Raw genomic sequence first — 16,538 nt, forward strand, 5'->3', positions numbered from 1 at the left:
GAAGAAAGTAAAAGCAAAAAGTGTAGTGCAGTAAAACTACTCCTAAAGGATTTTTTTCTTTTCCAAAAAGTTAATGAAGTAAATGTAACTGAGTAAATATATATTAGTGATATATTAGTGTAGCTATTGAAGTTTGGTTTCCCTGCTCCTTTTGATGCGCTTGGACTCCTATCACCCACCAGATGGTACAAATGAGAGAAATGGGCGATCGGATAACAAATACTTTAAATCAAATTATAAAGACCAAGTAAAGTGCCATTGGAATGCTGAGGGAAAACGCAAAAAAAGGAAAAAAAAAGAGAAAAAAATAAACATTTTTATTCTAGAGAAAAAAAAACAATCTTTTTGCGCCCGCATTTTCCGTAAAGCTTTTACGCTTAGAACTAGGCGTATCTTTCCTTTTGATATACTGGCTGAATCATCTCAATCCTGACAACCTGGAGCTTGAAATAGCCCGATTCTCCTAAAGGCCACAAGTAAGAGAACGAGAGAGAGAGAGAGAGAGAGAAAGAGAGAGGAGGGGTGTAGAGGGAAAAAGAGGGACGGAGAGAGGGAGAGTGCTGATTTGCATACAGCTGAATAGTTATGTCTCCCGTCCCGCACAGAACACCCGCATGAGGGCGAGAGAGGGACACGCGCGACAACAATAGGAGGCACGCTGCTGTTAACCGTAAAACGTATGGGTGGGCACGAAAGGGCACACGCCAGGTACAAGACGAAACACGCCCACAGTAGCAGTAAAAAGCAGTGATTTAACGTAAGCGCCAACAATCGTGCGTAAAATCAAAGGATTGCTCATGTTTTCTTGAGGCCATTGATCACATTCTAAATCAAAACACATCTTTCAGATTGCATCGGTTTGGCGTCTAAAAGCATATACAATTAACCAATTGTACCACTGCACTTCAGTTGGTTTAACTTTGAAGTTGGTTTACCGTTTAATCTTATTTCTGTTGCCATTGTCTGTGATCCATCCCCCGGGGAGACTCCCATGTGCGCCCTGTCAGAGTGCTGTCTCCGGACGGACGCGTGGTCCCCAAACCTGTAGTGAGGGGCTGATTAGGCGTGCAATTGAGTGGAACCAACTGCGAAAACAGTACACGAAGAAATACCCTAATTGAATTGATCCTCTCTACACTCAAAGTTTTGTTTCCTCTTAGATTGTCCCCGTGCGTAAAGCATCCCAGTGTGCGCACTCGGTTGTAAAAAAAATAAAATAAAATAAAAAATTAACAAATGTTCCGGGTTCGTTAATAGTGGTGGGGCATCTCATTGCCATAGAGAATTAAATCTGGATAATTGTTGTTAGGGTGGAAAGGAAGGGGGTTGAATATGTGAACGGGGGCGGTGCCATGTTGGGTGAGTGACAGTTTATGTAATGAGCCGCGCAGTGTACATCTATATATCCAGGAGGAGACGCTCTACTGTTCATTCACTAGTAATAAGGAGGCTGATGAACGTCCGTGGCGCACTGGCGCACCGAGTTCAGCACCAAAACAAGCTTTGAGCCTTTACACGCACTCAGCGGAGGGACACACTGTGGAGTATACACAAGGAGAGGACGCCTGCTGACCGAAAAAGACGCGCGGCTGTGGATATTCTGGTCTTCCCTCGGCTTCTGGATAACTTTGAGATTTTGGGAACCGTTCCTCTGGACCGTTTTTGACGCGCGGCAACAAGGAGCTTTCGGAGGATTTATGTGTGTTTTTTAGATTGTTGCTTTTTTTTTTCTTTTTTTTTTTTGCCAAAAGAAAGAAATCTTTTTTTTTTTCCTTGGGCGTAAATACTTGGGAGTAAGGAGGCTTTGCGGTTTCTGGCGGCTGGTGACACGGCTGCCCTGGAGAAACGAGAAGGATGGCAGCCTGGTTCACCTTTACCATCGCGTTCAGTACCACGTTAATATTACAGGTATGAAGGAGGATGAAGAATGAGGATCGAAAACAAGCGGAGAGACGCTTGTTGTCGTTTTGCTTTCACGCTTTCTCAAATAACGTCTCACTTTCCCTCCCCCTCACCCCTTCTTTTGTTTTTATTTTTTACATTATTTTAGGTATTTGGCTCGGGAGTTTTTGAGGTAGATCTGCATGAATTTAAAAACCACAAAGGCTTGCTGGCAAACGGGAACGCGTGCACGCCCAGCTGCAGGACTTATTTCAAAATTTGCCTGAAGAACTACCAGGCTGTGGTGTCGCCAGGTGACTGCATCTTTGGGAGTAGCGAGACACCGGTGCTGGGGACGAACTCTTTCAGCGCCAAGGATAGCGGCACTTTACCCAGACCCATTCAAATCCCCTTCAAGTTCGGATGGCCGGTAAGGGCGTGGAAGGCGCGCAGCATAAATGCATCCCCGTTATTATTTTTGTGTCATAGCATCGGTCCCTATTGTGCTGTTTTGTTGTTGTTGTTGTTGTTGTTGTTGTTGTTAACGGGGGAGCAGCTGTGCGTTTTTTGGGAGCGCACCGGTTATTGGTCCGCTCGTCTAATCCATGTCATTAGGTAATGCTCTGGCGACGACCAGATTGCGCCGCTACGACGTGGCTCACTTTAAAATCTGCAAGGGCCCATACGCTGTGCTGTATGTGGTTCACTGTAACTCATAAATCTCTCCATGCATCCTAACTGTAATACATTTGAACTGCGACACAGAATCAGAAAACAACAACAACAACAAAAAACATTACATAAACATTTAAAAGTTGTGAAATTATAAACTTAACAGTTTCACCGACTACATGTGTTTTTCTCCTCAGGGGTCATTTTCATTAATTATTGAGGCCTGGCATTCACCTTATGGAAATCTACCTGTAGGTGAGTGCAACATATACTACCACAGGAGGGAGCTCTCCTTAGCTTTTTTTTTTTTTTTTTTTCCTGTATCCTATTCACAGATACAAATTAAAACATGGCTATGTTTAATTCGAAGGGGGGTGATTAAACATTTACTTCTTAATCATAATGCTAAATGTGAATACTTTGAGACATTTTTCACGCCTCTGCGTCCCTTTATTTTGAACTTCAGAGCACCTTTTTCATTCTTATGCCCAATACAATTGAACTTCCTCTAGTTTTATTTTTGGCGTGGGAAAGAGCTGTGGGCTCTTGGTGAGAATACACAGCGCCTGCCAAAACCCCCTGACTACATCTTCCTGTATTTTACACCTTACTCTGTTCTGCCCTTTGGAAGAGGGGACTGGGCCTGGGAATGTTTTTTTTTTCTGCTGACAGGAAAAAAAAGAGGAAATTTCGACCTGAGTTTATCTTTCATCTCAGCTATATGGGATTTGATAAGGGATGCAGTTTGGGTGCTTGGCAAGTTATTAAGATGAAACTGGATTACTCTTTGACCTAATCATCACAAGACAGTGGCACTTTTAAAGATAAATAAATACATTTTACTATTTTAATTTCTTTCTAATTGATCTTTCATCTTTTACAGATACCAACAATCCAGACTTTATGATTAGCTTTTTTGCCATCCAAAGACAGTTGGGCGTAGGAACCGACTGGTCCCAGGACACACAAACCGAGAAGCAGACGGAGCTCAGATATTCCTATCGGTTCATCTGCAACGAGAGCTACTATGGGGAAAGTTGTTCCAAAAAGTGCACGCCCAGAGACGACCGGTTCGGTCACTACACCTGCACCAGGGATGGTCAGCTGTCCTGTCTCCCCGGCTGGAAGGGGAAATACTGTGAAGAACGTAAGCCGAACCTTTTGGTCTCTCGCCTGGCTGGCTTTCTTCTGGTTGCGATATAAACTGAAAGTCTTGGTTTGAACTTAGCCACTGATATTTATTTTCTAAACTAAGATTATGAGCCATTAGTTGCTCCCTGTGCAGTTTGACTTTCTTATTGTATTTATGCCAAGAAAAGAAGTCACAGATAAAGATGTCATCCCCACTGAAGTCCAAGGAGATCTTCAGCCAGAGATTACCTAATAATACCTTTGTCTGTCAGGCGGTTTTGTTGTGGAATGCTCCTTGATGGCCCATTTCTATCACATAATTCTGAAATGTAACTGGTTGTGGGATTGTAAACACAACATTGAGCTGGTTGGAACCCACTTGACCACATTGCAGACCCACACTCTGAAAAGCTCCAAATGAGCCCACAGGAGAGCCCCTGATGTCATTTTAGTCCAAAAATACCAAAGGCCTCCCATCAGCCCCCTCCCCTTTCACCAAAAACAAATTAATCAAAGAGTAGATTGGAAGGAGGCACCGTGAGAGTAATAGCTACCATGTGCTGGATATGTGACCACACGGGTGACAGCGGATCTGTCATCCGTGTCACACTGGTGGCGAAAGAGAAACTGGCATGCGCTATTTTGACCGTGGCGCCAAATTCTAACCAGATGGGCTCACGTGTTGCAATTACGCACACACATCAATCGTGCGTGACTACAGAAAATATACATGGGAGAAGACAGATTGAGCATCTTTCAGACACCATAATTTCCCCTCCGCTCCCACACTCCCATGGATGGATGTGAGCAAGACTGTTCATTTGGGTTTAGTGTAACTTACACTTAGAGACTGCTGAGCCGGCACAATGCAAAAGCAAACGAAGCAACTGTTCAGAGGACCCAAACCAACCAACAGGGGGCACCAAAGAGAACTAGAGTTGACACATGCTTTACAATGTACTTTTTTTCTAAGTAAATCAGAAAATTGTTGTTGAACAGGTTAACATTTTGGAAGTAGGCCACATAAACTAGCCTAATTAAGGACAAACTACCTAATGGAGTGTCAATATTTTGACACAAAAGTATCTCAATTATTTATTTAAAGGTCCAAATGAAAATGGAGGCATAGTCTGTGAGATAGCTACCATTTTCTACCAACACAGCAACTAAGGCATCCTTTCTGTAAGATTAAAAACTACATTTGTTTTGATATTTAAGATATTTAAATGCCATCAATCCATAAATCACATGAAGCAACACACATTTGGTTACTGTGTAGCAAACAATATTTTTTAGTTGTAAGCCATAATAATGCTTATGCAAGATGTGTAATGCATAAACATTCAAACATTGATGATAAAAACAGAGCCAGTCCAAGGCACAAGGGTGCTAAGCTGCTGTTTAGGGTTCTTAGGTCTGCAGGTGCCCCCTATGCATGCCGGATTTGTAACATTAAGATAGAAATGTCAAAACTTTGAAATTAAGTTGCATTTAATGGACCTACTTTTAATGAGAGATTAATGAGTAGCAATTTTAAGCCATTAAAAAGAATCTCTCAAATTTGTAATTACTTTGGATTTAAAATACTTTAGAAATCACTAGTCGTAGCATTACAAAGGGAAATATTTGTGGTTTTAAGTAATTTTCAGTTTATCTTTCAATATTTTTTTCTCTATGCAACAAAGTTTGTTGTGAAACATAATGCTCTGGAAATGAGCTTCCAGAGCATCTGAGTATATCTGGAAAAAAAATAATAATAACATTTACTACTAACTATTTATTTATTTAAAGAATTTGAGTTAAAGAAAAGAAATTGTTGATGTAGAATGTATTTTAATGCACAATACCCAAACAATCAGGCTTGAAAAGTGTAAAATTAGTGGTACTGTAAGAGCTTGTGGGTATTTGAAAAAGGTTTTCCGAAATAAAACTCCGCTAAAGGGAACATACAACATTGAGCGGCCTCAGGGTACAACTCTGGGAGAGCTTTTAACACAAATTGAAACAGAAGCGGAACTTTTCATTTTTCTTACCTCCCCTCAATGTCCGTCTTGTAATGCGATTAAAGTAATCATTTGCGAATTTTCTATTCGTGTAAAAGAAAACTTGGAGTGAACCCTCAATCAGTATAAGCACACGATTTCCCCCTTCAGGGAACACTGTATTCGCGCGTAACATAATCCGCAGGCGGGAAAGAAGGAGGAGGGGGCGCGCGAGCATCGATAGGTTGAGTCCGGGCGACAGCACGCGCCAAGGTTAATCGCGGCATTATTATCCGCCACGCGCCACCGATGTTTAGCCCCTTCCATTGTTGGGCGCGCTGCAGTAGCAGCTGCAAATATGGCTGCGGCGGACCACAAACAACAATAGTGACAGCTGTCTGCTATTGAGAGCAAGCATCTGTTCCGGACTTAAAGCGGGCCGCTTTACTGTCAGCCGCCTGATATGTTGTCCTGCGAATCAGTGTCATGCAAGACCGGTGCACTTAAAACAGGACAAACAAACTATCTGCCCTGCCCACCCGCCACAGACCCCCACCATCCCATCTCTCTCTTTAAGGGGCAGCTGTAACTAGGGTGTGTCGGACAGGTTTAGATTAATGACCAAAGTTAAAACAGACTAAATCCTCACGTACTTCAACACGGACACTCGGAGTGTGCTATTTCGAGAAATTGCCATCTCTTTAGCCTTCATGGTTGTTATTGTGAAGTATTAAAGGATTACCTGACATATTTACAACCCAGTAGTTATTTTTAAACAATTGTATTTTTCTACAAAGTCAGTGCCTTAGCACTTATTTTTAAAAAGTGACTTATGTTTGTTTGTTTTTTTCTTTATACTGTAGCTATCTGTCTCGAGGGGTGCAGTGAGAGGAATGGGAACTGCTCCAAACCTGGGGAGTGTGTGTAAGTATCAAATATTATGAAGTGTTGAAATATGTGTTGGGACACAGGCTATGAGAACAGTGTTTGTTGCTTTCACATTTGCTTGTGCTTCTCGTCAAGCATCATAGCTTATTAAAAAGAGAAACTGCACTTTACCAACACAGTCGTCAATGTCCTTAAAAAACAAGATCTGGACTAAAGTAATGAAACAAAGATTTAAAAAGAGACCAGAGGATGTAAGGTACAAAAGCAAAAAAATAAAAAATTAAATCTAGAAGAATCTAAAACCAGAAAAATATGTACAGTAGAGTATAAAATAAAAAATTTTTTCAGCATCATACTAGATAGAAAGCCAAAGAAACTAAAAGTGTAGTTAACTAAGATTTCAGCAAAACAACCATAGCTTCCAAATTTGCTTTAAAACCATTAAAAGAAGAGTAGTAGAGAAGCTATTTTAGTGTAATCCAATAGCAGAGGTTCAGATCTACCAAATTGTGAAAATGACAAACTGCTCTCACTAACTTCTCCTCTTCCCACGTTCCCTTCCTGTCACTGCCCCGTCCCATTCACTTGCTCAGCACCAAGAATAATTTCCACACTCAACCCCGTCCCTGGGAGAAATTCCTCCTCAAGTTTCTGCTCCTCTCGTTTTAGACATAAATCCATCATTTGCAGTGCAAAAACTGTCCCTGACTGGGAATAAATACTTGAAATATAAAACAATGTGGTGCTCCTTCTTTGGCTCAGGTGGTTTGACAGAAGTTGCAGCACAAACAACGTATAAAAACAATATTGACTACGCATAACAATTGATCTATAATTATAAGTTGCTTATTCATGATTTTATATTGCTTCAGCGAAAGCCTATTGCTGCAGTGAATTCAATCATCATGCAACATCAATGGGATTTAACTGTGACGGAACATCTGCTAATGTTGCAGAACTGCCCTCTGATTTCTTTAGGTTCTTGCCAGTAAATTCCTAACTAAACCATAACACATGGTTGTTTGCTCTTAATCAATCAAAGTCAATAGCTCGCGTGTTTAAAACAGTTGATGTTTTGTAGTTTTGTAAACAAAGAAACTCTGACGCTCACTCTGAAGAGAGTAATCCAGAAACATCTGTTGTCATTTCTTCAGATGCAGGGAAGGCTGGCAGGGCACGTTCTGCGATGAGTGCAGGAAGTACCCGGCCTGCAAGCACGGTACCTGCCAGCTGCCGTGGCAGTGTAACTGCCAGGAGGGTTGGGGAGGCCTATTATGTGACCAAGGTATGCCACACACAACTTTTACCACTTGTTTCTTTTGAGAAAAGATGCTCTCATATTACTGACTTGAAAGCATTAGTAAATTAGGTTTCCCCTAAAGCGTATTCAGAGCTTTCCTCCCTTTGCCTCTCTGTAAACAAACCCTCTTTTCTGCCCTCCCCTCTTCAGACCTGAACTTCTGCACCCATCACCATCCCTGTTTGAACGGTGCCACCTGCATGAACACAGGCCAAGGGAGTTACACGTGCACTTGCTTGCCAGGATTCACAGGGGTTAACTGTGAGCTGGAGATGCAAGAATGCGACAGCAACCCCTGCAGGAATGGAGGCTTATGCACTGTAAGTAGACTGAATAAGGGATCATACATGCCGATTGTTGCTTGTGCTATTTGAGGCCTGCATTTTATTTTTATTTTTTTCTTGTTGCATTTCTTAAGAATTTGGAGACCGGCTACAGGTGCACATGTCTCCAAGGTTTTGAGGGCTCCCACTGCGAGCACAACCTGCTGACGTGTGCTGACTCCCCGTGCTTCCACGGCGGCAAATGCTGGGAGAAAGACAATGGCCGCAGCTACATGTGCGAGTGTCCTCCCGGCTACACCGGACTCAACTGTGAGAAGAGAGTGGACAAATGCACGTCGCTTCCCTGTGCTAATGGTACGGTCTTCCTCTGCTCTTTGGCCTCCCATACCCCCCTTTTCTGAACTTCCCCTCGCTACCCCTCTGTCTCCCCACCACCAGGCTTTTAAATTCCTGCTGCTGGAAGCAGTGTGGAACAACAGGAATTGTTGGGAACTTGGTGTCTATTGTCTTCCACGTAAACATTCGGCAGCTCGGAGCAACGGCTTGTAAATGTCACCACAGCTTGCTGCGGTTGTTGGTGTATGGCGATAAATACCCAAACACAGTTCAGTTTTGTGTCTTCTTGTAAACATGCATCCCTCTAAGATATTGTTCTCTGTTGAGGACAACAATACACAGTATTGTGGTCCCAATGGATTTGACAAAGATGTGTGAACCCAAGAGGGATCAAGTTCTTTGTGATTTTGAAATGCTTGTCACTGAAGTTGTTTCTCACTATGAAATGTCTATACTTAGTCATCATTGTCCATTTCGTCCTTGTTAGGTGGCCTGTGTCTGCTCCAAGGTGGCATGCGCATGTGCAGCTGCCGCGCAGGATTCACCGGACAGCGGTGCGAGATCAACATCAACGAATGTGCTGGGAACCCATGCCTTAATGGAGGAACCTGCCAAGACCGAATAAATGACTATGCCTGCATTTGCCCCGCGGGCTATGGTGGACGAAACTGTGACAGAATCCTGGACGAGTGTTTCGTACGGCCATGTCTCAATGGAGGCATTTGCACTGCAGGCAGTGGTCCAGGGAAGACTCCGGCGGTCTGCACCTGTCCTCCAGGCTACACCGGGCCTCGGTGTGAATCCTTCGCCACCTTCACCTCTCCGGTGACGGGCGACGACGGCTTCCAGTGGGCGGCGGTCTCTCTGGCAGTGGGTCTGGTGGCCCTGCTGGTTCTACTGTGCATGGTGGGATTTGCTTTGAGGCACATCCACAGGCAGGCACGGCGTCAAGGAGCAGAAACGGAGACTATGAACAACCTTTCAAAGGTGCAAAGTGATAACTTGATCCCAGCGTCGCAGCTGAAAAACACCAACCAGAAACTCAGTCTGGAGGTGGACTGTGACTCAGAAAAATCAAACTTTATCCACAAAAACTATCACTTGGACTCTTACAACTCTAAAACAAAGGATTTTAAGGACGAAAACTCACAAGAAGATAAAAGTCTTATTTATGACAAGAGTTTAGAAGATAAAATGCCTTTGAGCAGAATGTACAGGTAAGGGGAAACACTCTTTCAAAATAACACTTTCGGGATTTTTTTAAGGGATGTTCGGTTAAGAGGTTCTAAGCATTTAACACTTTCAGTAGATAAATCTTTTTGTCTCTTCAAGTCCAGGAAGATAAAGCTAACGGCTAGTCCAGGATGGTCCAACGTCAAAGCATGCTTATGTAACTCAAATATGAAAAACATCTTAGCAATTTACATAAATACTATTTTATTAATCTTTTAACTGAAAAGGTTCACTGCATTTTTTTTCTTTTATATTACTCAGTGTAAGTGAAAGCAACTTATCGGAGATTGGATTTGTTTTCTTCTTTAGTCTTGACCTTCTCTGACTAGCCATTAGCTTTAACGCCAGACTTAAAACAAAAATAATAGCCGAGAAACACCTATATAGTCATCTATTACAGAGAATAAACTATCTGTTTATAACCTTTTAATACAACTTCCCTTCAAATAATCTGAAGAATACATATAAAGCACACAAACTGCATCAATGATGTCCTGCTACGGTAGAAATGCTAAGAAGATTTCCCTCTTACTTAAGGCCAGGATTTTGTTTGTGTGAACACATCAGCTTATTGTTTTTACTAGCTCGGAAGGAAAACTTTACTTTGTTCCTCACCTGCAGTTGCTAACACACGGTTGTCCCTTGTGAGTATTGTTACATTAATACAACTTTCGCTTTGTGTTTGAAGTGAAAAGCCAGAGTGTAGGATATCAACAATATGTTCCTCAAGAGACTCCATGTACCAGTCGGTATTTGTTATAGCGGAGGAGCGGAGGGAGTGCGTCATAGCAACTGAGGTAAGCGTTTTCTTGGATTTTAAACGCATTGCTTTGTCCCAAGTGTCCTATCCCTCAATAATCATCAGGCTATTTATGGAAGAGCTGTAGATTTTTGGAGTTAAGATTGGGAAACCCCATATATATATGCATTATTGGTTTCTGTAAGTTAGAATGAATGTTCTTTATCTTGGCCACATGATAACCTAAAATCCTTATGCATAATGTTTTCTCACACATTTTTGGCTCTGCTTGGTCTCAAAGGTACCATGTTTTATTTTTGTGGCATTTGGCGAAATTCTTTTTATCTTTCCAAGTTAAATATAAAAGAAAATAACTTATGAACTGTTACGACACTTGGAAAATCTTTTGTTTTAATTGATTCATACAGTTCAGAGCAACCAAACAGACTTGGTTTTTACTCTAATTTCATTTTCGCCTCTTTGTTTCTCCCACAGGTATAAACTGCGAGGGGTCAGAGAAGCTTTGGACGCGTAACTGAGACACAATCGAGGCAGAATGTAATGTTCTGGATTGTTTACAAAATGCTGAGAGGAGTCCGGGGATTGTTTTAGATGCTCATCGCTGCTCTGAAACACTGAAGAACTGTTGAGGGCCGAGACGTTAGCCCTGTAAAGAAATCGAAACACAGCAGAAGGAGGACAGGGCTGACCGACCTAGTGTCGACCAAGTGTTTGTGTGCAAAGAGTGTACAATGATGGACCTTCCCTAAGTGGATGGAAGGCAAATAAGACTGACCAGATGTGGTCTGAAGATGGACAAAGCATCTGGGAAATGCTCGTTTGGATTCTCAGCCAACCTGGACAGCTAAAGGAAGGAAGAAAAGTGGATATTTGCCCCTCGTATCTGACCTGGCCTTGTTTGATAATCATGATGACTTTGAAAGCCAACCAATCAGAAATAAAAGGTGCCTAAGATCTGACTCTCCAAATCACCCCACCTCCTCCTGCCCCCCCATTGCTCCCTCCTCAATAATCACTCCTGCCAGCTTTGCCTGCTATGCAAGACTCAGGGTCGAAAGGAGTGAATTCACCCGCTGTCCCCAGTCCAACGTCGGCAACAACGAGAGCTACGAATATGCGAAAATATCCCTCGGCTGTTCATCGCGTTGAAAAAAGAAAGGACTAGTTGGACTTGGTCAGCGCAAGGGTGGAGATTGTATGCAGCCCAAATTCACTACAGAAGCCTTAAAAAGAGGGGGTTTCAATGCTAAATTTGTGCCCTTGTCTGTTCTTTGTTCATTTGCACTACCATAAAAAAGAAACCTAGAATGGAAAACAAGAGAACACTTTTTAATCAACAGGGATTTCGCGAGAAAAACCACAGGAGCCCAACAGTCAGCGCAGTGCCAGCAAAAACCCAGAGAAAGTGTGCATAGGAATGTGTTTCTTATGCAGGCTCACTGAAAAGACAAAAGTAACTGAGTCAAAAGGAGAAGGAAAAGACTGTCACACCACTGCCTGCCTATAGTAAATTTCAAAAAAGTAGAAAAACCAATAATGTAATTTTTTTTTTTTAAATGATTATTTTCAGAGTTTAATTTAAATATGACACTGCTCTTTATATGTTTTATAATATTATTTTGTATATAATGCATATTTATAAGGACCAAACTTCTGAAGAATAAAACTGTTTGTCACTAAATGGAAAAAAAAAAGAAAGTTATTTTTTTTGAGGTGCTTTTTAAATAATGACGTCGACCAGAAACGATGCCATGTGTTGTGTGCTTATTTGTATCTGATTTGAAAGATTTCGAGTTGTGAAAGTCAGCTGTTTCCCTGCACTCGCACATTTTGTAGCGCCTTTTAAGGAAGTGAAACTCGGGATTTTATTTTTATAAATAACGTATTTTAATCTCGAGAGTCGAAATTAAAATACGGTAAGAACTTTATGCAAAAATAATTTAAATGGGGCAGATAGCTTTGACATCAATAAAACAAAATAAGCATGTACAGTGCAGGCAGCTTATTGCAATGTGTAATTTAAATGAAAAAAAAATACTAATAAGAAGCTCTCAAATATTTAAGATTTTGTCTTGTATCAGAAGGTCAAGTTTCTGGGTACCATCTTGGTTAAGAGTTATGGCAGAATGGAGCAGGAGATGGATAGATGCATTGAGGTCTTGTCTTGATGTAAATCAGCCTGGTCTGTTAGGGTGAAATCGAACAAAGTCAACACATAAAGTTTATCATGAACAGGAAAACAATACCCTGGATGCAAGCAGCTAAAATGGTCTTCTACTGTCAGACAGCTGCACTCACCCTTAGAGAAAGGGTGGGATCCTCCACATTAAGCTGAAGAGAGTATTTGCATTGACACCAAGGTTCCCCAACAGTTGCATCTGGCGCTATTTCCCCAGGACGCACTTAAAGGCCTTGTACCTAATCAAAAACATCTGGCTTCACATATACATAAGGCTGGGTGTCATCAGTGTACCATTCAAAACTGATACATGTCACTGTATCAAAAACATGTACATAATGGTTTTTATTCAAACAACATGACTCCAGTGACAACTAGACTGCAGCGCCCAACAATTCTTGTAGAATCGGTTCTCTTCAGAAGCGATGTTTCTGAAAAAAACTATCCTTAGCTCAAGTCCAGTTATCACATTCGTCTCGGCACACTTTACCAAGACATATCGAGTGTATGTTGGATTCATAAATGCTGTACCATCGATCCTGATTAGATATCCTACTGTCTATAAGAGGTTGGAATCAGTGGTGTCACATGCAGCGTTGAGGTCCAGCCCTAAACACAACGACTAGGTCACATAGAGACAAAAAGCTCCCTTTGCTTATAGCATCACTACCTCGAGTAATTCCTGGAAACGCTTTTGGCTCCTACTCCACTCACCCGCCCTTTCTCTCTCTGTATCTCTCTCTCTCTCTCTGGCCCCTAAATTGGCTTGAAATTCAAATCCGTTTCCAGGGAAACCACCCCCTCGAGCTGGAAATGGTGAAACAAAGCCAAGGCGCGGGGCAAAGGGGAACCTCAAGCCCCTCACCCCTCTCGTAATGCTCGTGTAGCCAGCCAAACAGATGCCGTGTGGGGGGAGCTCGCAGAGTGAGTCTGCGGTGCCATAAAAACAGCAGCATATGCCATGCCTCTCACCTCGTGTGCATGACCCACACTGCGCACAGACCTCCTCCCATAAAAAAAAATAAATAAAAAAATACTGAGGCTCTTGCAGGCTCCCCAACTGCCTGCTTCCCCCCTCAGGGTTAGGAGCAATATTTCAATGCCCGGTACTATACCATCCACTCCAGTAAACAAAGCTGGGGGAGAGGCCCTGGCACGGGTCCCCCACGTCACCAGAGGGGAGGGCCAAACCAGATGGGAGCCAGTGAATCTGGGAGGAATCCACATAAATAAAAAGGAATCTGCTTTAGAAAAGTTGTCAGAACAAACTGATTAATCTAGACAGCCCCAACAGATTGTTGCTCAAAACGACCCCGTCTTGTCTTATTCTTCATCGCTCGTCCGGATTTTTGAAAATACCTTCTGCCTCCAATTAACAGAGATCCTGTAAGAGTCAACACCCACTAATCAAGAGCAGTCAACACTCGGCGTAGAATTTGTTTGTTTTTTTTAGTTTGTTTGTTTATTTTTTTGCCCTCCAAGCACACATCCTGTCAACAGTTTGACCTGGGCATCCTCATCTCCCAGATTATAAAATTACGGCAAAAGAAAAAGAAGAAAAGTTTAGAAACGGGAACTTCCTGCTCCGCTCAGGAAAAACTTAGATGCTACCGCAATGATTAATCATCCAGTTAAAGCAAATCGTGCTTTGGTCTGCTACCTGACCCAACCTGATAGCTCTCAAGAGTTTCTTCCCATGGTCACCGTCCTCACACCAATCAGCAGACACACACACACACACACACACACACACACCCTGGTTTGCACTTGCTAGGGCTCTGCTCTTTGGCCTCTGGGTGTCCATAACACAGGCCGGCATTTTCATTGTATTATAATCACAGCATCCTGTTTGTGACCCAGTGACATCAGTTCCTGTTTCCTCCTTGATTAAAAAATGCAGAACATGCCGGCGAGGGCCAGCGGTTTTTCTCACGCATCGATCTCCCTTCGTTCTGCTCTGGCTCGCGCAGATGACTCAAAGTCTCAGGAAGCAACAAGCAAACACTCCCAATCAGTGTTTTTTTTTTTTTACACTGAGGAAATGAGTAACTTTTTCTCTCATTGCCACAGCAACTTTTCCCATTTCGAATGCAGTCGAGGAATCTGGAAGTTCCTCCGTGCTCTTTGCTTTTGTTTTCCTTTTCTTTAAAGAACTGTTGCTTCCACTCAGGAGCTACAGCTGCTTGTCACCTTCTTTAAGTTTCTATTTTAGCATTTGTAGTCATTTAATATTTTAGAAATTCAGTAGTTCAATGCAATACATTTGTTTTTTAGCCACCTGAAAACAAATCGTGATGGTTACAGCTGCACTTTCAAAATTAAGTTGTTTTGTGTGTGTGTGTGGTTTTTTTTTGTTTGTTTATTTTGTTTTGTTTTGTTTTGTTATCTCTGATTGGTTTAACTTAAAATTGTGCTTTACTCTTTTGTTTTTTTGCTGTTGTGTTTGCAGCTGACTAGCAGTCATGCCTCTCCTCAGCTGCAGTTGTCTCTTTAATTAACACTAGGTGTCAGTAAGAACCCCATGCACAGGAAGGAAGTGGTCAGCAGAAAACCAAACAAAACTCCAACCCCTCTCACGTTCTGGCTATTCAAACACCATTCCCCATTAAAAATCATTTCAGTTACAAGAAAAGATGCCTTTCTGTATAAACCCTCTAGAAGATCTGTTTTTGAAACCAGATATTTGCTTCCCCCCCGTAGATAAAGAATCATCATTTTCCCCCTTCTGGAGCCAAATCAGTCATTTATTTTCCTCCCGTTTTAGGTTGATTAAGATGACTATAATTACATTTGTTAGCTAAATGCCAGAATAATTACCAAAAGACTTTTTTTTAAATTTTACTTCAAATTAAGAAGCTTTAATTTTACTGGGTGATTTGAAAATAATAGAATAAAAAAAAAACAGTCTATTGCCCTACAGAGGGGAAATTCAGAATTTGGATCAGACATGTGGATTTCCTTGCACAAGCTTTTCAAATTAACTTGCTAGAGTTTTGGCCCATCCTTCCTGGTTGTGACTCAGACAGGTTTGCAGACTGCCTTGCTCTCACATCTTTTTAGCTCGGCATGCACATTATAATGGACGAAGGATCAGGTCACTCCAAAATAACATACTTTTTGTCCTTAAGTGTTGTTGACGCTGCCTCCACCGTGCTTTACAGGTGAAATGGTGTTCTCAGACTTGCAACTTTATCCCTTTTTGTCCCTCAAAATGTAAAGGGACCAAAACTTTGATTTATCATACCTTGATATATTAGATATACATACAGTAAAGTTCTAATCTTATTTAACTTTGGGTAGTTGAAGAAGGTTACGTGTCTTTTATCCAGTGGGTGTAAATATCTGGTTTGAGCTGCATCAAATTGATCAATCTGTTTTGTTGACGTCACCTGGCGAGTGAAAGCTTGTTTTTGTGCAGATACGACTGACCTGTCCTCGACCGATAAAGAGGTGTAAGCAGGAAACTACAAAAACAACACCAACTTTCCACAAAGCAGGAGCACTGCCTGGCTCTTTACGCAGCCTATTGCCCTTTCTTATCTCACAAAAGATAAGAAAGCAAATAATCTATTTGCAGATTATTTCTGTGAATATTTCACAGAGACACTGTGGTGTCAGTGAAGTCACTTGCTCTGAGATATGGTGCACATGGACGTGAAAGAGCGAAGCGTGAGGGGCTGCAAGCGCGTGCCTCATAGAGGGTCGTTCAGTCCTTTCCTGGACTGGATCTATGAGGAGATGATACACTTGAGTGGCCTCTTATTAAACAGATAATGCCACCTATTTATAGATAATCTATTTATTGAGCAGAGATGAGCTTGTACTGTTTGCTGTATTTAAGATCTGACGGTAGAGGGAGGTATCTTGGTATGTTTTGAACAAACCCTACAGT

General features: G+C 41.9%; 1 protein-coding gene across 1 annotated transcript; it reads left to right on the top strand.

Annotated features, from left to right (window-relative positions):
• The first annotated feature begins 481 nt into the window (after window positions 1-481).
• On the top strand, window positions 482-12,214 carry dll4 (delta-like 4 (Drosophila)). Its single transcript, XM_014973856.2, has 11 exons — window positions 482-1,908; window positions 2,051-2,311; window positions 2,751-2,808; window positions 3,437-3,700; window positions 6,530-6,590; window positions 7,709-7,839; window positions 8,005-8,174; window positions 8,273-8,492; window positions 8,962-9,691; window positions 10,396-10,504; window positions 10,942-12,214. The coding sequence occupies exons 1-11, from the start codon at window positions 1,855-1,857 to the stop codon at window positions 10,945-10,947; spliced, it is 2,064 nt and encodes a 687-aa protein (XP_014829342.1). The 5' UTR covers window positions 482-1,854; the 3' UTR covers window positions 10,948-12,214.
• Window positions 12,215-16,538: the final 4,324 nt, after the last annotated feature.

This window comes from Poecilia mexicana, unplaced genomic scaffold (genome assembly GCF_051168715.1).
Source record: "Poecilia mexicana isolate PSO_F unplaced genomic scaffold, ASM5116871v1 scaffold_21, whole genome shotgun sequence".
Taxonomy (NCBI): domain Eukaryota; kingdom Metazoa; phylum Chordata; class Actinopteri; order Cyprinodontiformes; family Poeciliidae; genus Poecilia; species Poecilia mexicana.